This window comes from Anomaloglossus baeobatrachus, chromosome 1, assembly GCF_048569485.1.
Source record: "Anomaloglossus baeobatrachus isolate aAnoBae1 chromosome 1, aAnoBae1.hap1, whole genome shotgun sequence".
Taxonomy (NCBI): Eukaryota; Metazoa; Chordata; class Amphibia; order Anura; family Aromobatidae; genus Anomaloglossus; species Anomaloglossus baeobatrachus.
In genome coordinates this window covers 164,037,586-164,061,062 of record NC_134353.1, presented here as the reverse complement: position 1 = coordinate 164,061,062, position 23,477 = coordinate 164,037,586, and the positions used below count along the sequence as shown (strand labels likewise).

General features: G+C 45.8%; 1 protein-coding gene across 2 annotated transcripts in view; it reads left to right on the top strand.

Annotated features, from left to right (window-relative positions):
- The window catches only part of NEIL3 (nei like DNA glycosylase 3), an 80,451-nt gene that overhangs the window by 3,189 nt on the left and 53,785 nt on the right, over positions 1-23,477 (top strand). The window contains exons 1-2 of one of the 2 annotated variants that reach the window (XM_075347182.1): positions 4,879-4,952; positions 17,561-17,688. In XM_075347182.1, coding sequence (XP_075203297.1) covers positions 17,663-17,688 — 26 coding nt within the window. In that variant the 5' untranslated portion in view covers positions 4,879-4,952; positions 17,561-17,662. Of the gene's footprint in view, positions 1-4,878; positions 4,953-17,560; positions 17,689-23,477 lie in introns of those variants that run through there. The other variant, XM_075347181.1, reaches the window with a different exon arrangement.

Genomic DNA, 23,477 nt, shown 5'->3' with positions numbered 1-23,477 from the left:
ACCCCCCATCGTGCTTCATCCCCCCATGCAGCGCACCCCCCATCGTGCTCCATCCCCCATGCTGCGCACCCCCCATCGTGCTCCATCCCCCATGCTGCGCACCCCCCATCGTGCTCCATCCCCCATGCTGCGCACCCCCCATCGTGCTCCATCCGACATGCTTCTTGAGTGACAGCAGCTGAGGATCAGATAATATATTCATAGTTATCCCCTCCCCCTGTTAGAGTTAAGGCCCCGTCACACACAGAGATAAATCTTTGGCAGATCTGTGGTTGCAGTGAAATCATGGACATATTGTTCCATTTGTACACAGCCACAAACCTGGCACTGATTGTCCACAATTTCACTGCAACCACAGATCTGCCGCAGATTTATCTCTGTGTGTGACAGGGCCTTTAGGATAAGTATTATACAATCGACTTTAATTTTTCACAAGCAAGACCGTGTGAGGTCATAACCATGTGACCAGAAGGGGTGGGGCCTCAGCCAACAAACTGATACCAGGAAGCAACATTTTTCTTTTGGCTGAGGCCCAGTCACTTCTGGTCACATGGGTTTGACCTCACACAGGTCCTGCTTGTGAAAAATTAAATTGATTGTATAATACTTAGGCTAATTCTAAGAGGGGGAGGGGATAACTATGAATGTATTATCTGATCCTCAGCTGCTGTCACTCAAGAAGCTGGTGATTTTATGAACTTTACTTTCTTGTGTATCAAAACCTAAACATCTGAGCTCACCACTACAGGTATGTATAGAATCAGCCTGATAGTACCAGTATAGCACTGGCTTTATGTTATATAGGAAAATCCTGGTGATTGGTTTCCTTTAAGGCTTATAGAGGCCACTGTGCTCTTAGGAACCTTGAGTAGTGCAGAAATTCTTTTGTAACCTTGTCTAGATCTGTGCCTTGCCACAATTCTGTCTCTGAGCTCCTTGGGCAGTTCCTTTGACCTCATGATTCTCATTTGGTCTGACATGCACTGTAAGGCTGCTTTCACACTACTTTTTTTAACATGCCTCATGAACGTTTTTTGCTGTAAAAGCGGATCCTGCTTTTACAGCAAAAAAATGCATGCAAACGCATGTGTTATTTGCAGGATCCTGTCACTTTAAGTTTATGGGCGGGCGTTGGAGTCATGTGATTGGGAGTCAGTGGAACTGAACGTGATAGACTGGGAGCCGGCTTCTGACAGCTGCAGAGGCTCGTAACCAAGGTAAACATTGGGTAACTTGCTTGGATACCCGATATTTACATTGGTTACGAGCGTCTGCAGCTGCTAGGAGCCGGGCTGCCTGCTCACTGCACACGTAACCAACGTAAACATCGGGTAACTAAGAGAAGCGCTTTGCTTGGTCACCCGATATTAATCTTGGTTACGAGTGTCCGCACCTCTCGAGAGAGAGGGAGGGAGAGAGAGGGGGGGGAGAGAGAGGGAGGGAGGGAGAGAGAGGGAGAGAGAGAGGGGGAGAGAGGGAGGGAGAGAGAGGGACTGATCACCCGAGGCTGGTTTCTGGGCATGCTCAGTAGAGCAAGCAGGATCCTGTCTATCAGCATGCCAGCGTTCACATACGTTTGCGTGCAATATAGTCAGGATCCAGCAATTTGCAGTATTTAAACGCAGCTCAAAAACGCTACAAGTAGCGTTTTTGAAAAATGTTAAAAAACTGCAATTCGCTGGATCCTCACTATAACGCACACAAACGCAGGTGAATGCATGTTGACGTGAGTCCATTGCAAATGCATTGAAATGAAAATGCATTTGCACTGGATCCGTTTTTGCGTTAAAAAAACGTTTGACGGATGTTAAAAAAACGTAGTGTGAAAGCAGCCTAAGGAGTGAGGTGGTCTTGTGTATACAGGTGTGCGCCTTTCCAAATCAAGTCCTATCAGTTTAATTAAACACAGCTGGACTCCAATGAAGGAGTAGAACCATCTCAAGGAGGATCACAAGGAAATGGGCAGCATGTGACTCAAATATGAGAGTCTGAATACTTATGTCCATGTGATATTTCAGTTTTTCTTGTTTAATAAATTTGCACAAATTTCTACATTTCTGTTTTTTTTCTGACAAGATGGGGTGCAGAGTGTACATTAATGAGAGAAAAATGAACTTATTTGAATTTACCAAATGGCTGCAATGAAAGAGTGAAAAATTTTAAAGGGGTCTGAATACTAGAGGATGCTATGTGGAGGCTCACACAGTCTGCTAAATAGCTCACTTTTTCCTAGATTTTCTTAAGCAGTAATGCATGTTTATATTCTTATATTCTTACTTTCATGGTTTGTACGTTTTAGCATTTCAGAGTGCAACTGTCTTTTTATTATTTTTATATGTTATGTTCGGTTTTGCACCTGTTCAGACCATATATGGAGGGGCTATGCCCCCTACATAGCTCACATTGTATGTAAGGGTATGTGTGCACGTGTGCGTATTGCATGCAGTTACGCTGCGTTCTGCACCGCAGCGTAACTGCATGCGTCCTGCGTCCCCAGCACAATCTATGAAGATTGTGCATGAGACGTGCGCACGTGGCATATTAGAACGCGGCGATTCGGCTGCTGCCTGAAGCGTGCGTTCCAAGAAGTGACATGTCACTTCTGTCCTGTGCTTTGCATGCTGTCTATAGGGAGAGGCAGCATGCAGAGCGCACGAATTCTGCAGGCACCAGGCGCTTCAGAACGGAGCTTTTGTGTGCGGTGCAGAGCGCACACGTGCGCACATAGCCTAAGGGAGCTATGTGTGGGCACACACTGTACTGTTTATAAGGGGATGTCAGCATACTTAATTCTGCTCAATATTATGTGATACAATCAACATAATTATAGTTATTTAATATTAACATTAATATTGAAGAGGATTGATTTCAGCCTATTTGTTTTCCCCTCCACACCAGTCGCGGTCTCTGATGTGGCCCCTTGTGATAATGAATTGCCCACCCCTGCTTTAAAAAGAGCCTGTCATCAGGATTTATCCCTGGCAATCCTGATTAAAGGGAACCTGTCACCAGTTTTTTACCCTATAAGCTGCGGCCACCACCAGCGGGCTTTTATATAGAGCTTTCTAATATGCTGTATATAAGAACCCAGCCCGCTGTGTAGAACAAAAAAAACACTTTATAATACTCACCTAAATCGGTCACTGCGGTGGATGTCGCTCAGATGGGCGTCTTCATCCTCCGGTGTCGGCGCCGCATATTTCGGCCATCTTCGTCCTCCTTCTGAATCCATGGTGTATGACGCGTCTACGTTACACACACACTCATCGGACCCGCTCATGTGCACTACAATACTTTGATCTGCCCTGCTCAGGGTAGATCAAAGTGCGCCTGCTCAGGACCTGAATGCCAGCGAGTGTGTATGACGTCGGACGTGTCATGCACCGCAGCTTCAGAAGGACAACAGAGGCAGCGACAAAGATGGCCGAAAGAAGCATCGCCAGCATCGGAGGACGAAGACACCCATCTGAGCCACATCCACTGCAGCGACCGGTTTAGGTGAGTATTATAAAGTGTTTTATATGTTGTACACAGCGGCCTGGGCTCTTATATACAGCATGTTAGAATGCTGTATATAAGAGCCAACTGGTGGTGGCCACAGCTTATAGGGCAAAGAACTGGTGACAGGTGCCCTTTAATAATAGGGCCACTATTGTTTCTGCACAGAGGGCGAGCAGGGACGTGCCACCTATGCCATGCTAGGCAGTGAGCATTGTAGGAGTTTAGGATTCTCTAGCTCAGGGATTTTACAGCTTCTCCTTTAATATTAATACCATGTTAATAGCTTAGATTTTCATCTCCTTTTCTTTCATTTTCCCTTTGAAATCCTTCTTCCACCACAAAGCTTTTCTCTGCAGTCATTTCACTTTTTAAATAGTATTTAAAATGATGTCGACTTCATCTTTAATTACAGATTTGTGCTCAGCCCTGAATCGGAGTAATTGCCCATGGTGTATACCAGAGCATATGCCAATAGTGGCTTTCTAATTACCTGGCTGCAGATGAGTGCGGCGGTCCATTAGTGAGACCTGCAGCTCCTCTTTACTTAATGTCCCTTTGTTTTTTGAGGTCCGGGCTTTTCCGCCGTCTGTTCCGGGCTCTGACTGCTCTTCAGACTCTTACATTTCGCAGTCACAACGACGATGAGCGTGTGGAGTTATACATCAATGCTGTTGTGTCCCTCCTGCATATTTAGGGAACATTTTGTTCTCTTATGGCTGCGAGAAGACATTTGTAAGAGATTTTGTCACGGTAAATTATTAAAACAAATATTCCAGAGATACGTTCTTAGATATAATAGTGGGGGCTGAAAGGGGTCATTTCACTGTGAAATTGCTCTCAAAAGGGACAATACAGGGGCTATCAATACGGTGGAGCAGCGGCCAGGAGCCGGCGGAGGGTGCGATAACGTAGCAAGGCCAGACGTGGATATCAATCCTGACTGTGCTGCTTATTAGGGTTCCTTTAATACATCCATGTCATGGCCGTAGAGCTTAGAGACCTTGTTATCCCAGGCAAAAAAAATCTGCATTTCTACCACACTGTATCTTATAAATCTGCTACTAGTATTTGGAATATTAACAAGGTGACCCATTTGGTTGGATAAATCGCTGTGGCTGCTGCCATGTTCTTCCCTAAATCACGCCGGCTAAGCCATCTCCATATGTTTCCATCAGTGACCTTTGTAGAAATACACACAAGCTTTTTTTCTCAATTCCTAAAAGACTTAAAGGGTCTAGTGAAATGGCATAAATAAGGAGGTGCGTGTAATGAGCTGTGCAGATTCTCCGGCTGCGCGCGCCTATTTATGTGTTTTCTGTTTGGTACCAAATCCCCTAGAAAGAAACATCCTCTGCAAATCGGACACAGAAGTGGTGACACTGAGGAGTATGCCGCTCCATGCAAGCACCCTCTATTCAGAATATGGATCATTGACTTAAAAGAAAGGGAATGTATGTTAAATATATTTTTTATTTTTTTTATATAGACACGTGCATCTCAATAAGTTACAATATCATCAAAAAGTTAATTTTGATAAGGGGGGCATAATTTGGGATGATGCAATTGAAGTATGCACCCGCATCTTAAACACGTCTGCATTCCAAATCATGAGACAAATGTATGTCAGGCATGCTATATTAAATTACACAGGCCAGAGATGACCATGGGTCCAAGTAGAACAGATGACTGCTTTAAAGGGAACCTGTCACCAGAATTTTCGCAATTAAACTAAAAGAATCCCCTTCTGCAGCTCCTGGGCTGCATTCTAGAAAGGTTCCTCTTGCTACTGGCCCCCCTTTCAGACCTAAATAAACAGTTTAGAAAATCTTACCTTTTGGTATGCTAATGATGGTTTCTGGCCACTGGGGTGGACTGTATTGTGTCCGTTATTCCCCCTCCTGCCGCTGTTCACCATCCCCCAGTGTCCATTTACATACATGAGGCCGTCGCCCTCATGTAACGCAGTGCTCCTGAGTTCTCGCGCATGCCCAGTGGCACTATCGCGGGACTGAGCATTGTGCAAATTGCGAGCGCTGGTGAGGTTATTGCGCAGGCGCGAGATTATGGGCGGCGCTGTGAATGTCATCACCAGCGTCATCCAAGTACCCGCCCATAATCTCGTGTCCGCGGTAATAGGTAACGTGGATGATATGGCCAGAGCTAGCGCATAACGGTGGAGGCAGAGGGAAAAGCACGGGCACGAGATTATGGGTGGGTACTTGGATGACGCTGGTGATGACATTCACAGCGCCGCCCATAATCTCGCGCCTGCGCAATAACCTCACCAGAGTCAGCATGAATCACGAAAAGTCTCATGACCAGAAAGTCCCATGTCCGAGTACAGTTTAAACGCCATTTTGAGTCCTGTTTTGGATATCTTCATATATTACTGAATACTCACCACAATACAAAAATGATGGAATCACATACAGTTAGGTCCAGAAATATTTGGACAGTGACACAATTTTCGCGAGTTGGGTTCTGCATGCCACCACATTGGATTTGAAATGAAACCTCTACAACAGAATTCAAGTGCAGATTGTAACGTTTAATTTGAAGGTTTGAACAAAAATATCTGATAGAAATTGTAGGAATTGTACACATTTCTTTACAAACACTCCACATTTTAGGAGGTCAAAAGTAATTGGACAAATAAACCAAACCCAAACAAAATATTTTTATTTTCAATATTTTGTTGCAAATCCTTTGGAGGCAATCACTGCCTTAAGTCTAGAACCCATGGACATCACCAAACGCTGGGTTTCCTCCTTCTTAATGCTTTGCCAGGCCTTTACAGCCGCAGCCTTCAGGTCTTGCTTGTTTGTGGGTCTTTCCGTCTTAAGTCTGGATTTGAGCAAGTGAAATGCATGCTCAATTGGGTTAAGAGCTGGTGATTGACTTGGCCATTGCAGAATGTTCCACTTTTTTGCACTCATGAACTCCTGGGTAGCTTTGGCTGTATGTTTGGGGTCATTGTCCATCTGTACTATGAAGCGCCGTCCGATCAACTTTGCGGCATTTGGCTGAATCTGGGCTGAAAGTATATCCCGGTACACTTCAGAATTCATCTGGCTACTCTTGTCTGCTTTTATGTCATCAATAAACACAAGTGACCCAGTGCCATTGAAAACCATGCATGCCCATGCCATCACGTTGCCTCCACCATGTTTTACAGAGGATGTGGTGTGCCTTGGATCATGTGCCGTTCCCTTTCTTCTCCAAACTTTTTTCTTCCCATCATTCTGGTACAGGTGATCTTTGTCTCATCTGTCCATAGAATACTTTTCCAGAACTGAGCTGGCTTCATGAGGTGTTTTTCAGCAAATTTAACTCTGGCCTGTCTATTTTTGGAATTGATGAATGGTTTGCATCTAGATGTGAACCCTTTGTATTTACTTTCATGGAGTCTTCTCTTTACTGTTGACTTAGAGACAGATACACCTACTTCACTGAGAGTGTTCTGGATTTCAGTTGATGTTGTGAACGGGTTCTTCTTCACCAAAGAAAGTATGCGGCGATCATCCACCACTGTTGTCATCCGTGGACGCCCAGGCCTTTTTGAGTTCCCAAGCTCACCAGTCAATTCCTTTTTTCTCAGAATGTACCCGACTGTTGATTTTGCTACTCCAAGCATGTCTGCTATCTCTCTGATGGATTTTTTTCTTTTTTTTCAGCCTCAGCATGTTCTGCTTCACCTCAATTGAGAGTTCCTTAGACCGCATGTTGTCTGGTCACAGCAACAGCTTCCAAATGCAAAACCACACACCTGTAATCAACCCCAGACCTTTTAACTACTTCATTGATTACAGGTTAATGAGGGAGACGCCTTCAGAGTTAATTGCAGCCCTTAGAGTCCCTTGTCCAATTACTTTTGGTCCCTTTAAAAAGAGGAGGCTATTCATTACAGAGCTATGATTCGTAAACCCTTTCTCCGATTTGGATGTGAAAACTCTCATATTGCAGCTGGGAGTGTGCACTTTCAGCCCATATTATATATATAATTGTATTTCTGAACATGTTTTTGTAAACAGCTAAAATAACAAAACTTGTGTCACTGTCCAAATATTTCTGGACCTAACTGTATATAGAGTCTTTACAAACAGAATGCTCTATTTCAAGTGTTTATTTCTGTTAATGTTGATGTTGAATATTATATTAGAATATTACTCCTAGCCAGAGTACACATCGGGTTAATTATGCAGGGAGCAGGGAGCCGGCACTGGCAGCGTGAGAGCGGCGGACGCTAGTAACTAAGGTAAATATCGGGTAACCAAGAAAAGGGCTTCTTGGTTACCCGATGTTTACCGTGGTTACAGCTTACCGCAGGCTGCCAGATGCCGTTTCCCTGCTCCCTGCTCGCTTCAGTTCGTCGCTTTCTCGCTGTCACACACAGCGATGTGTGCTTCACAGCGGGAGAACAACGTCCAAAAAATGAAGCAGGACTTTCAGCAACGACCGACGACCTCACAGCAGGGGCCAGGTCGTTGCTGGATGTCACACACAGCAACAGCGGCGGAACAGAAAATGGTGACTTAGCAGCGACGTCGTTGTCGTCGTCGCTGTGTGTGACACCACCATAAGACCTCACAGCTTACAGTGCATATAATAAAGATAATAAGCTGCCCACTAACCAATATAAAATATAAACATGAAAAATGGTAAAGCATTACTGCTATAGGGATACTATGAACAATGAAAAATACATTTAGCTATCTAGAAAAAATGAAATATATGAAAAATGGTATTGCAAAACTGTTATGAATATTTGAATGTTTAGCAAATGTATTGATCAATGCAAATGAACTCGAAAACAACGACAAGGTAATCTCTAATTTTCGGGAACCTAATTTTAATGCCTCTCTATGTGCTATTAAAAATCTGAAAGTATGGGAAGACAGGCTCTTAGCAATATAGGATCATGAATAAAGTCTAGTAAAGTCTAGTTAAAGGAGAAACTGCATGCTAATCTGAAAAAAGACTGACTGGAACACCTATATGTGTAAATTGGGTGCTACCCTAAAATACGTGAATATAATAAAGTTATTATATTATTATAATATTATAGTCATGTATTCTTAGGCTAGCACCTAATTCACACATATAGGTGTTCCAGTCAGTCTTTTTTCTGATTAGCTTACAGTGCATGTCATACCAAATGAGAATCACGAGGTCAAAGGAACTGCCAAGGAGCTCAGAGACAGAATTGTGGCAAGGTACAGATCTGGCCAAGGTTACAAAAGCATTTCTGCAGTACCCAAGGTTCCTAAGAGCACAGTGGCCTTTATTATACTTAAATGGAAGACGTTTGGTAATAATGCTAAGCGGTATGTGTGGAGAAAATGAGGCACTGCTCATCACCTGCCCAACACAATCCCAACAGTGAAACATGGTGGTGGCAGCATCATGCTATGGGGGTGTTTTTCAGCTGCAGGGACAAGACGACTGGTTCTGATTGAAGGAAAGATGAATACGGCCAAGTACAGAGATATCTTAGAAGAGAATCTCTTCCAAAGTGCTCTGGACCTCAGATTTGGCCAAAGGTTCACCTTCCAACAAGACAATGACCTTAAGCACACAGCTAAAATAACAAAGGAGTGGCTTCAGAACAACTCTGTGACCATTCTTGACTGAACCAGCCAGAGCCCTGTCCTAAACCCAATTGAGCAGACCTGAAAATGGCTATCCACCAACGTTCACCATCCAACTTGATGGAACTGGAGAGGATCTGCAAGGAAGAATGGCAGATGATCCCCAAATACAGGTGTGAAAAACTTGTTACGTCATTCCCAAGAAGACTCATGGCTGTACTAGCTCAAAACGGTGCTTCTACTCAATACTGAGCAAAGGGTGTGAATACGTATGACCATGTGATATTGCAGTTTTTCTTGTTTAATAAATGTGCAAACAATTCTACATTTCTGGGGGGGGGGTTTCTGTCAAGAGTGGGTACAGAGTATACATTAATGAGAAAAAAATGAACTTTTTTGCATTTAACAACTGGCTGCAATGAAACTGAGTGAAAAATTTAAAGGGATCTGAATACTTTCCTTACCCACTGTATGTACAATAAATGCACTCAATACTTGGTTGGGGCTCCTTTTGCATGAATTACTGCATCAATGCGGCGTGGCATGGAGGTGATCAGCTTGTGGCACTTCTGAGGTGTTTTGGAAGTCTAGGTTGTTGTGATAACAGCTTTAAGCTCGTCTGCATTGTTGGTTCTGGTGTCTCTGATTTTCCTCTTGACTACCCCAAAGATTCTCTATGAGGTTTAGGTCAGGGGAGTTTACTGGCCAATCAAGCAAAGTGATACTGTGGTTATTAAACCAGGTATTGGTACTTTTGGCAGTGTGGACAGGTGTCAAGTCCTGCTGGAAAATGAAATTTCCATGTCCAAAAAGCTTGTCAGCAGAGGGAAGCATGAAGTGCTCTAAAATTTTCTGATACATAGCTGTGCTAATTTTGGTCTTGATAAAACACAGTAGACCTACACCAGCAGATGACATGGCTCCCCAAACCATCACCATCACTGATTGTGGAAACTTCACACTAGACCGCAAGCAGCTTGGATTGTGGCCTCTCCACTCTTCCACCAGACTCTGGGACCTTGATTTCCAAATTAAATGCAAAATGTACTTTCATCTGAAATCAACACCTTTGACCACTGAGTCACGGTACAGTTCTTTTTCTCATTGGCCCAGGTAAGACACTTCTGGCATTGTCTATTGGTCATGAGTGGCTTGACACAAGGAATGCGACAGTTGTAGCCCATGTCCTGGATATGTGTGGTGGTTCTTGAAGCACTTACTCCAGCAGCAGTCCACTTCCCCAAATTTTTGAGTGGCCTTTTCTTAACAATCCTATCAAGGCTGGGGTTATCCCGGTTGCTTGTGCACCTTTTTCTACCACAATTTTTCCTTCCACTCAACTTTCCATTAATTATGCTTGGACTCTGTGAACAGCCAGCCTCTTTAGCAATGACCCTTTGTGGCTTACCCTCCTTGTGGAGTGTGTCAATGACTGCCTTCTGGACATCTGCAGGTGTTTTGTTGTAATTATTCTAATTTTCTGAGATAATGACTTTTGGGTTTTCTTTGGCTGTAAGCCTTAATCATCAACATTAACAGAAATAGACACTTGAAATAGATCACTCTGTTTGTAATGGCTATGTAATATATGCGTTTCCCTTTTTGTATTAAATTACTGAAATTAATTTTTTGACATTTTAATTTATTGAGATGCACCTGTATGTATGATATCGATGCAGGTCACTGCCGCTATTCTTCTGGTTTGACTAGTACTGTGTGTGCCTAGGACTGTCTGACTGCTCATTAGTGGCTTAACCAGCCCCCTTCTCTATCATAGCCAATGCATTCAGAAGATGTACTGATGTCTGAAGATCGGGCAACCCTCACTGTTCATCTGATGTCCCTGTCGCTCATTCTATCCTGCGCGCATTGTGGCAGGCTTCTTTTCCGGGTGTTCATTCGCCGGCTTCAGACGCGCTCTGCGCATGCGCAGTGCGCATCTGAAACTGACAAGGAGAACCTGGAAGAGAAGCTTGCCGCAATGCGCACAGGATAGAATGAACGACGGGGTCGACGCTCATGTGACTCCATGGTATCACGCCCACAGGGGCGTGATACCACGGAAAGTATGCAGACGTCCATAGGGCAAGGCGCTGTCCATGGGACCAAATACCCTTCTATTTACATAGGAAATATGAAGATAATATATGTTTTCTTTGTCGCTCCATTGGGAGACCCAGACAATTGGGTGTATAGCTTCTGCCTCCGGAGGCCACACAAAGTATTACACTTTAAAAAGTGTAACCCCTCCCCTCTGCCTATACACCCTCCCGTGCATCACGGGCTCCTCAGTTTTATGCTTTGTGTGGAAGGAGGCACACATCCACTCATGCATCCCCATTTTAGTCAGCAGCAGCTGCTGATTTTATCGGTTGGAAGAAAAGAGGGCCCACACAGGGCCCCCGGCATGCTCCCTTCTCACCCCACTAAGTCGGCGGTGCTGTTAAGGTTGAGGTACCCATTGCGGGTACAGAGGCTGGAGCCACATGCCGTTTTCCTTCACCATCTCTTAGAGGCTCTGGGAGAAGTGGGATCCTAACCGGTCATCCATTCACTGGGACCGGGCTCCCTCCGCAGCCCCTGTGGGAATCTGCCGGACAGGAGTCGATGTATTCTCAGGGACAGGGCCCTGCATCTAAAGGTACTCTGTGTCCCCATGGGGACGGTGCATGGAGCGCTTGTTTCACAGACGCTGCAGCAGCTGCTGGTTTGTGAAGACCGGGACTTCCGCGCCGACCGAGCCTGTTTGTCGGCCGCGGTATTAAATTTAGTCCCCGGCTTCATTGCGGCCTAGTACCATAACTCCCGCCCCCGGGCCTGCCAGTCAGGGGTAAGGGCGGGAAGGTCGACCTGACGTCGGCAGTAAGGGCTGGAGCATACTTTAGGTTTCCTCCCCCCCCCTCACTGATCACTGTAGGGCCCCAGATTCCCGCACTTTACTAGTCGCCGCCCACGGCTCCCTCCTCCCCTGAGAGCTCCGGCAGCCATTTTTACACACATTCTGCCGGTGGAGGATTTCAGGAACGAGCTCTGGGAGACCTAAGGCAGGGAATGTGGTGGAACACCGGTCCTCCTAGGGTGCCGGAGTATATATATATATATATATATATATATATATATATATATATATATATATATATATATATATATATATATATATATATATATATATATATTTGTATATATATATTTTCTCTGTTCGGCCGGGTTGTTTGCTTTTGGCTATATCCCTCAGTGATCACTCTCCTAAGAGACAACAGCATGTCGTCCACAAGGAGCAGGGGCGCTAAGGCAAAGGGTTTTTTTGCAACCTGTACCTCTTGTGGGGCTATGTTACCTGCGGGTTCCACCTACCCTCACTGTGAGCAATGCTCGACCCCTGTTGCACTCGCTCAGCCGGAGCCTCGGTCACTAGTGGGCCCCTCGGCTCATGTAGACCCCCCTGCTTCCCCTGTCCAGGCGGCAGGGACAGAGTTTGCAGTCGCTTTCACAATCCATGGCTCAGTCTATGGACAAATGGTCTGCCAAGCTACTAGAAGCCTTGCAGTCCAGCCCGTTCCTTGCACAGGCCCCGGGCACTGTTGGGTCATCACCTCCAGGCCCCTCTCGGTCTGCGCCGCAGCGTGCTCCCGGGGTGGCCCCTAGGTCTCACGTGGAGGACTCCTGCACAGACCACAGTCCCAGACCGGCTAAGCGGGCTCGCTGGGAATCTTCCCCGACTTCCTCACGCTGCTCGGGGTCTCAGCTTGAGGACTCTCTGGAGGATGAGGCGGACGTCGCAGCTCAGGGCTCTGACCCTGACATTGCTCTCAATCTTGATACACCTGAAGGGGACGCCATAGTAAATGACCTTATCTCGTCCATCAACCAGGTGTTAGATATATCTCCCCCGCCGCCACCTGTAGAGGAGTCGGCTTCTCAGCAGGAGAAACACCAGTTTCGGTTCCCTAAACGTACACGATCACTCTAACTTCAGAGATGCTGTCCAGAAGCCCAGAGCGGTTCCGGACAAGCGCTTTACTAAGCGCCTTACTGACACACGTTACCCCTTCCCCTCTGACGTTGTTAAGGGTTGGGCTCAATGTCCCAAGGTGGATCCCCCAGTCTCTAGATTGGCGGCTAGATCTGTGGTATCGGTTGCAGATGGCTCATCGCTAAAGGATGCCACTGATAGGCAGATAGAGCTCCTGGTGAAATCCATCTATGAGGCCACGGGCGCGTCTTTTGCCCCGGCTTTTGCAGCCGTGTGGGCACTCCAAGCTATCTCAGCTTGTCTGGCTGAGATTAATGCGGTCACACGTAATTCTGCTCCGCAGGTTGCGTCTTTGACTTCTCAGGCGTCAGCTTTTTCTTCCTACGCCATGAACGCAGTTCTAGACTCTGCTAGCCGTACAGCGGTGGCATCCGCTAACTCTGTGGCAGTCCGCAGGGCCATGTGGCTGCGCGAATGGAAGGCAGACTCGGCTTCCAAGAGGTTCTTAACCGGTTTGCCGTTTTCTGGCGACCGCTTGTTTGGCGTACGATTGGATGAGATTATTAGGGAATCCAAGGGAAAGGACTCCTCCTTACCCCAGTCCAAACCGAAGAGACCTCAGCAACGGAAAATACAATCGAGGTTTCGGTCCTTTCGTCCCTCCGCCAAGCCCCAATCCTCTTCGTCCAGCAGGCCAGAGAAAGGCCAGAGGAACTCTTATGCGTGGCGGTCCAAGTCACGCCCCCAAAAGGCCGCAGGAGGCACTGCTTCCAAGGCGGCCTCCTCATGACTCTCGGCATCCCCGAACCGCATCCTCGGTCGGTGGCAGGCTCTCCCGCTTTTGCGACGCCTGGTGGCTACATGTTCAAGACCGATGGGTGAGAGTCATTCTGTCTCACGGTTACAGGATAGAGTTCAGCTCTCGTCCCCCGACTCGTTTCTTCAGAACCTCTCCGCCCCCCGAGCGAGCCGATGCACTTTTTCAGGCGGTGAACGCTCTGAAGACAGAAGGAGTTGTGATCCCTGTTCCCCCCCAGGAACATGGTCGCGGCTTTTACTCCAACTTGTTTGTGGTGCCAAAGAAGGACGGCTCGTTCCGTCCCGTTCTGGACCTCAAACTGCTCAACAGACATGTGAGCACCAGACTGTTTCGGATGGAATCTCTCCGCTCGGTCATCGCTTCGATGTCACAAGGAGACTTCCTAGCATCGATCGACATCAAGGATGCTTATCTCCATGTGCCGATCGCACCCGAACATCAACGCTTTTTGCGTTTCGCCATCGGGGACGAACACCTTCAGTTCGTGGCATTGCCTTTCGGCCTGGCGACAGCCCCACGGGTGTTCACCAAGGTCATGGCATCTGCTGTGGCGGTCCTACACTCTCAGGGCCACTCGGTGATTCCCTACTTAGACGATCTTCTGGTCAGGGCACTCTCTCAGATGGCGTGTCAAAACAGCCTTTCCGTCGCTCTGGCGACTCTCCAGCAGTTCGGGTGGATCATCAACTTCCCAAAATCCAAGTTGACACCGACCCAATCACTGACGTACCTTGGGATGGAGTTTCATACTCAGTCAGCAGTAGTCATGCTACCGATGGACAAACAGCTTTCGCTGCAGGCAGGGGTGCAATCTCTTCTTCGGGGTCAGTCACAACCCTTGAGGCGCCTCATGCACTTCCTGGGGAAGATGGAGGCAGTGCCCTTCGCGCAATTCCATCTGCGGCCACTCCAGTGGGACATTCTCCGCAAATGGGACAGGAGGTCGACTTCCCTCGACAGGAACGTCTCTTTCCCTTGCAACCAATACGTCACTTCAGTGGTGGCTCCTTCCCAACTATCTGTCGCAGGAAAAATCCTTCCTACCCCCCACCTGGGCTGTGGTCTCCACTCACGGTGGGTCAACCGTGGGCGCTCCCAGACCGCCCAGTCTTGCTGTCACAAGGGCCGTTTTTTCCATCTGAATTCTGTGGCCCTCAACCTGACTGGCCATTGAGTCCTGGCTCCTAGCGTCCTCAGGTTTATCTCAAGATGTCATTGCCACTATGAGACAGGCCAGGAAACCAACGTCCGCCAAGATCTATCACAGGTCTTGGAGGATCTTCTTATCCTGGTGCTCTGATAATGGTTTTACTCCCTGGCCCTTTGCCTTACCCACTTTTCCTTCATTCCTTCAATCCGGAATGGACAAGGGTTTGTCTCTCGGCTCTCTCAAGGGACAAGTATCGGCGCTATCCGTATTTTTTTCAAAGCGTCTAGCCAGGCTTCCGCAGGTCCGCACGTTCCTGCAGGGAGTTTGCCACATAGTTCCACCTTACAAGCGTCCGCTGGAACCCTGGGACCTTAACAGGGTGCTAACGGCTCTTCAGAAACCACCTTTCGAGCCGCTGCGGGATGTCTCTTTATCACGTCTTTCGCAGAAGGTGGCATTTCTAGTGGCAGTTACATCGCTCCGTAGAGTGTCGGAGCTGGCAGCGCTGTCATGCAAAGCCCCCTTCCTGGTTTTTCACCAGGATAAGGTGGTTCTGCGTCCTGTTCCGGAATTTCTCCCTAAGGTGGTATCTCCTTTTCATCTCAATCAGGATATCTCCTTACCTTCATTTTGCCCTAATCCAATTCACCAATGTGAAAAGGATTTGCACTCATTGGATCTGGTGAGAGCACTCCGGCTCTACGTGTCTCGCACGGCGCCCCTGCGCCGTTCAGATGCCCTCTTTGTCCTTGTCGCTGGCCAGTGTAAGGGTTCGCAGGCTTCCAAGTCAACCTTGGCTCGGTGGATCAAGGAACCGATTCTTCAAGCCTACCGTTCTTCTGGGCTTCCGCTTCCTTTGGGGCTGAAAGCCCATTCTACTAGAGCCGTGGGTGCGTCCTGGGCATTGCGGCACCGGGCTACGGCTCAGCAGGTGTGTCAGGCAGCTACCTGGTCTAGTCTGCACACTTTCACGAAACACTATCAGGTGCATACCTATGCTTCGGCAGACGCCAGTCTAGGTAGGCGAGTCCTTCAGGCGGCGGTTGCCCACCTGTAAGAGGGGGTCGTTTTCGGCTCTTTTTATCGAGGTATTCTTTTACCCACCCAGGGACTGCTTTTGGACGTCCCAATTGTCTGGGTCTCCCAATGGAGCGACAAAGAAGAAGGGAATTTTGTTTACTTACCATAAATTCCTTTTCTTCTAGCTCCTATTGGGAGACCCAGCACCCGCCCCTGTTCCCTTCGGGCTGTTTGTTCTTTTGTGTACACATGTTGTTCATGTTGAATTGTTCTTTTGGTTCATGGTTGTCAGTTCTCCGAACATCCTTCGGATTGAATTTACCCCAGACCAATTTATAAGTTTCCTGCTTTTGCACCAAAACTGAGGAGCCCGTGATGCACGGGAGGGTGCATAGGCAGAGGGGAGGGGTTACACTTTTTAAAGTGTAATACTTTGTGTGGCCTCCGGAGGCAGAAGCTATACACCCAATTGTCTGGGTCTCCCAATAGGAGCTAGAAGAAAAGGAATTTACGGTAAGTAAACAAAATTCCCTTCTTTTATTACTTTCATATTATACAATTTTGCAGCACAGGGATGGGTAGGGAGGTGTAATTAGGGCACACATGCGTCTGCTGATAGGTCAGAACGCATATTCTAGGTGACAGGTTCCTTTTAAGTGTGATTATATATGATCATTTTTTTGAAGCTGAACCTCCCCTTTTGCTCGGTGATCTAGCCTTTGTTCAGGGAAAAAGAATAGAGAGTGCTTGTACCTAGGTGAGCAATGGTAAAGGTGCTACCGTCTGGAGATCCGGGCACCTTGGTTAATTGAAGTATATGATAAAGTTGTATAGCTTATTTTCAACACAAACGCTAATATTTCTTTTGTTCAGGTGGACAAACGATAAAAACAAATAAAAAACCACATGTACAGTATGTTTAGATACTCGTATAGATACATGAGGAGCCCTCACTGAGGACTGGATTGTGTATAACTTGGTATGGGCTGTTCCTATTGAATTGTGTTCTACCAAACTGGAAAGTGATTATTAAAAAAATGTTGAATCTGCCATAGCATGCTATCAAAATGTCATTCAGGAACAGTTCACCTTCACTTCTATACTGGGGCCCGTGGACATGGCAGACCTGCACAGGCACCATACACAGCCCTATAGAAAAATGTAAGGCACACAATATCCCTGGCCTCCTAATCAGGCCCAGCTCACATTACACGCTACCATCTATATAGAATTGTCATGTCCTCTAAAATGTAGCATTAGGTTATTGTATAACTGTATAAACATCCAACATATCATAAAAGTCTTTAGCTATGCAAAAAGGGCATTAGAGCCACCATAGGTCAATGACAGGGACCTACTGTATGTTGCTTGTATTGTGGCAATTTTATAGCAGACAGAATCTCAGTTTTGGAAATCATATCTATGGTAGAGTTTGTAAAAAGTTTTTGATGTCTGAAGAGGCACAATATTCTATAAAGATATCTATCATTTCTTTATTGGTTTGACAGAACTCATCCAACAAAGCAGTCCCCGGCCCAGGTAACAGCGTTCTCCAGTCTTTGGTTTCCTGCACTTTTACTGGGGTGGAAACATTAGGAAAAGAACTCTTTATGTACTTTGGACTGAAGGCTTTACGGTAAGATATGTTTTCACCTATTTATAATACCACTATGATTTCATGTGGAACCAAATCCTAGTAGTGTCCATATCTGCCAATAAGAAAGTAAGTACACCCCTATTCATATTAAATGGTCAGCTGTTTTAGATAGCTGTTTTACATTGTTTGTCTCAAATATTTCATACTATTTGTTTATTCGTCACGAATAAAAAAAAATCTAATGCAAGTCAATCTGAAACGCAAATAATTTTCCGTCAAAAAGTCCCAAGGTGTCTGCCGGGGCTGTAAAAATGCTAAAATGCATGGAAAAGTGCTGAAATTGAATGGGTACAGTATGAGGAAGATGCCTGGATGCATCCCTGAAACACAGGCCACTTCTGGGAACAATGTTGTCAGGGTATTACACCACTTTGATGTACAGTACCTCGCCTGTTTGTGATAACTAGTGCAGGTAAAGTAGACAGCTGTGTGCTTTATCTTGGCTTGTTATAAAAAATAGAGGCTCTTCACGACAGGTTTTTGTTTTTTTTTAGTATTTAAATTATAAAAAAAAACCCTACGTGGGCTTCTGCCCATTTTTGATAACCAGCTTGGATAAAGCAGACAGCTGGGGAGTGGTATTCTCAGGCTGGGAAGGTCCATTGTTATTTGGTCCTCCCCACTTTAAAAATAGCAACCTGCAGCCGCCCCACAATTGTTACATTCATTAGATGCACCAATTGTGGCGCTTTATCCGGCTCATTGCAATTACCCTGGTTTAGTGGCAATCGGGGTAATATATGGGGTTGATATCAACTGTGCTTTATCAAAAATCACAGCTGCCATCAAGCCTTGGGTTATTAATGGAGAGGTGTCTGAGACCCTTTCTCCTTACCAACCCTGTAAGTAAAAAGAAAAAATTCAAAGCACAAAATTCCTTTATTTCAAATAATAGTAATAATAAAACACACCCTCTTTCACCAATTTATTAACCCCTGAAACACCCCCACAGGTCCAATGTAATCTACATGAGGTCCCACGACGATCTCGGCACTGCTTCATCCAGAAGCTGCAGTGATGGAAAACACAAATGATCACTGCAGCTCCTGGGACACACAGAGGGCTGAGGGGGACCGTGCTGTAAGCAGCAGTGACGTCAGTTAGATCCCAGAGTTCACAGTAGGGTCCCGCTGAGTGCATGTGCTCAGCGTCCTATCCAGAGTTTGTCTTTTCAAAATTAACACATGAGTGCTGCCACCATTGCTGCAGAGGTTAAAGGGTGGGGGAAGGGTCCACTTGTCAGTGTTCAGACCATATGCCGCACCCTGTAACAAATTGAACTGCATGGTTGTCCCAGAAGGAAGCCTTTTTTAAAGATGATGCACAGGAAAGCCAGCAAATAGTTTGCTGAAGAGAAGCAGAGTAAGGACATTGATTACTGGAACCATGTCCAGTGGGCTGATGAGACCAAGATAAACTTATTTGGTTCAGGTGGTGTCAAGCGTGTGTGGCAGCAACCAGGTGAGGAGTACAAAGACAAGTGGGGCGATATTGTGGGGGGAGTTCCTGTTTTAAATGACATCATGCACGTTACCATAAAATGTACTGAAAAAAAAAAGGGGTTTTTGCCATTCTTTGAGACCTTTAACTGAGACTTTTTTTCCACACAGTTTTGTCACAAAACTTTCATAGTACTACCAAAGTGAATGAGATTCCTGTTGCTTGTTTTTTCTTTATGGCTATGAGCCCACAGAACAACGTACCCTCGGACTTTGTCGCAGGTGTGTCCACAGGTTTACTGCTTCTGCTGCCTGGAAATCGCAGCTATCCATTGCTGCGGGATTCGAGCATTTTTCTTGCGGTAAATCTGCGGAACAAGTGCAGAAATACCTGCGGAAGTCCCGCCCTCTATTGACATAGTGGAAAGGCTGGACATCCGCAGATATTTCCGCATGAATAATTCACATGCAGTTACGTGTGGCTGCGGGACATCTGCAGCATTTTCCGCAGCCGCACATACCGCAGCATTGATACAGCACCCTGCAAATCCCATAGGATAACATGGGGAGTGTCTGTACTTGCGCAAACCTGTGGATTTATCTGGAAAATCCAGATAAATCCGCAGGTTTTCCGCTGCAAAATTGAGTACGTTGGCCCGTGGGCACATAGCCTATAGATGTGAACTAGTTTCAAAAGTATAAGACAAAAATGCAAGCAAAACAAGTAATCAAAAACATCAGTAAAAAAAAGGCAAAAATGCTTTTATTTTCAGCTTTGTTTTTCCTGCTTAGAGACACGTTTTTGGTGCAGAAATGTCTGCAGCAAATAGTTATCATGCGCACATGCTCTGATTTTATTGTCCATGCAGCTGGGAAAGGACTTGATTTTTGTCTGCTGAGCTAAATACAATGTTGGTGTAGATATGATAATTTGACTGGTATTTTTTTTTTTTTAATTCCTTTTCCACATTTAACAAATGTCTTAAATAATTTTTAAATTTTGATAGATCAGACTTTTTTGGTCATGAGAAGAACAAGCTTTTTTTGAAAGGGGAAAGAGGTTTTTACACTATATACTGAAATATGTTATTATTGCAGTGTACACAATGTGCAGAATTATTAGGCAACTAGTATTTTAGAGGATTTTTTTTATTATTGATCAACAACTATGTTCTCAATCAACCCAAAAGACTCATAATATCAATGCTTAATATTTTTGGAGTTGGAGTGGGTTTTTTTAGATTTGGCTATCTTAGGAGGATATCTGTTTGTGCAGGTAACTATTACTGTGCAGAATTATTAGGCAACTTAATAAAAAACAAATATATTACCATCTCACTTGTTTATTTTCACCAGGTAAACCAATATAACTGCACAAAATTTAGAAATAAACATTTCTGACATGCAAAAACAAAACCCCAAAAAATTAGTGACCAATATAGCCACCTTTCTTGATAATGACGACACTCAACAGCCTATCATCCATAGATTCTGTCAGTTGCTTGATCTGTTTACGATCAACATGGCGTGCAGCAGCCACCACAGCCTCCAAGATACTGTTCCAAGAGGTGTACTGTTTTCCCTCCCTGTATATCTCACATTTTATGAGGGACCACAGGTTCTCTATGGGGTTCAGATCAGGTGAACAAGGGGGCCATGTCATTATTTTTTCATCTTTTAGACCTTTACTGGCCAGCCACGCTGTGGAGTAGTTGGATGCATGTGATGGAGCATTGCATGAAAATCATATTTTTCTTGAACGATACTGACTTCTTCCTGTACCACTGCTTGAAGAAGTTGTCTTCCAGAAACTGGCAGTAGGTCTGGGACTTGAGCTTCACTCCATCCTCAACCCGAAAAGGTCCCACAAGTTCATCTCTGATGATACCAGCCCATACCAGTACCCCACCTTGCTGGCGTCTGAGTCGGAGTGGAGCTCTCTGCTCTTTACTGATCCAGCCTCTGGCCCATCCATCTGACCCATCAAGAGTCATTCTCATTTCATCAGTCCATAAAACCTTTGAAAAATCAGTCTTAAGATATTTCTTGGCCTAGTCTTGACGTTTTATCTTATGTTGCTTGTTCAAAGGTGGTCGTTTTTCAGTCTTCCTTACCTTGGCCTGTTCCCGAGTATGGCACACCTTGTGCTTTTTGATACTCCAGTAATGTTGCAGCTCTGAAATATGGCCAAACTGGTGGCAAATGGCATCTTGGCAGCTTTACGCTTGATTTTTCTCAATTCATGGGCAGTTATTTTGCGCCTTTTTTGCCCAACACGCTTCTTGCGACCCTGTTGGCTATTTGCCATGAAACGCTTGATTGTTCAGTGATCACGCTTCAAACGTTTGGCAATTTCAAGACTGCTGCATCCCTCTGCAAGACATCTCCCAATTTTGGACTCTTCAGAGCCCGTCAAATCTCTCTTCTGACCCATTTTGCCAAAGGAAAGGAAGTTGCCTAATAAGTATGCACCCCTTATATAGGGTGTTGATATCATTACACCACACCCCTCCTCATTAAAGAGATGCACATCACCTGATTTACTTAATTGGTAGTTGGCTCTCAAGCCTATACAGCTTGGAGTAGGACAACATGTATAAAAAGTATCATGTGATCAAAATACTCATTTGTCTAATAATTCTGTACTCAGTGTATAGATAAATTGCTGTTCTATGAAGCTCTGCCTATAGCTGAACTTCAGAGGAGTAAAATAGCAGTTAAAGGGAATCTGTCACCATGTTTTTGTTGATAATTTCCTGCTGATTAATCAGTGATTTTATCATTAGAGGACTACTTGGTCTGCTGACAGGTAGTCCAGCATATTCATGAGCTCTGTATAACTGTTAGAGCTGCAGTAGAATAAACATTAATTTTATCAAAATGACAGCGAACAGCTCAGTAAGTGACACATCGCTGGAATCAGGATCTCTGCCCTCACATTATGCTGCTCTCAGATGGGAGAGCAAAAATCTGGTGACAGATTCCCTTTAAGGGGCCATCAGCAGCCTGACCAGCTGCACTGGTAACTCATCTGGCCCTGTTCACCTCTTCCCTTTCTCCCTCACTGATACGGACACTGAACCTCTCTGCAAATAGACGGGGAAACCTCTCCTGTAACTGGCTCTGAGGATGGAGAGCTATGTGCGAGGAGGGGGAGCTGTGTGCGAGGAGGGGGAGCTGGAAGCGAGGAGGGGAAGCTGGGTGCAAGGAGGGGGATCGAGGATGGGGAGCTGGGTGCGAGGATGGGGAGCTGGGTGCGAGGATGGGGAGCTGGGTGCGAGAATGGGGAGCTGGGAGCGAGAATGGGGAGCTGGGGGCGAGGAGGGGGAGCTGGGGGTGAGGAGGGGGAGCTGGGTGCGAGGAGAACTGGGGGTGAGGAAGAGCTTCACAGCTAATCACACACACATAGCACACAGGGAGGGATTATACACATCCTTCATGTTGTGTAGCTCTGTTCACAGATAAAGTTTATTAAAAAAAAAAAAAAGCTAAACTGAGATTCGGTGGCCTGGCCTCGGATCTAAGTGCCTAGCGATGCCCCTGGGCTATTGTAAGTTACATTCTCCTCTTTGCCTTCTCAAAAGTACCAAGGAGTATTTTTACCCTTGTGTAAAAAATGTGTCAGAACCTCATATCTGTGGTGATGGGAATCGGTGATTGAAGGGTTTGTCTGATGTTAATCATTAGGAGCACACCATTACAATAACCCCCAGCTTTCTTCTTAGGGTCAGGCACTATTGAGGAATGACTGTTGGTCAGCAGCATTACAGCCCCCTGGCCTGACCTGTGCACTCTTGGGCAAGTGATCAGAGATGTGCGGAGGCTGGAGATGCTGGTACCCTGCAGTCTCCTGCCTAGGAAACTGATCCTCGGCTGTGGCTAATAACCTTGGCACTGAGTCGTAAACTATAGAATCAAAGATCCGTCTGTTCTATAGGATGGAGCATATCTAATATATATAGCTCAGTGTGTGTGTGTGTGTATGTGCGTATGTCCGCTAAAGGAATCCGCACCGTCGCATTTACAATCACGAAATTTTGCACAGACACTCCATGTGACTCAGGGAACGTCATAGACTATGTTTGGGCGGGAAAATTTAACCCCGCGCTTTCCAGTTACTCTACAAATATCCTGCAGCCATTAAACTGAATTGAGGTGGGAGCTGCAGGCTATAAACAGCAACTGTCAGTGGTTGCTATAGGAACAAAATAAACTGTTAGTATAAGAAGCTTATGTGTGAGGTTAAAAGATGTCGTTGGTGAGACGGATAGAGAAAGACAGACAGTGACAGACCCGGAGAGAGACAGACCCGGAGAGAGACAGACCCGG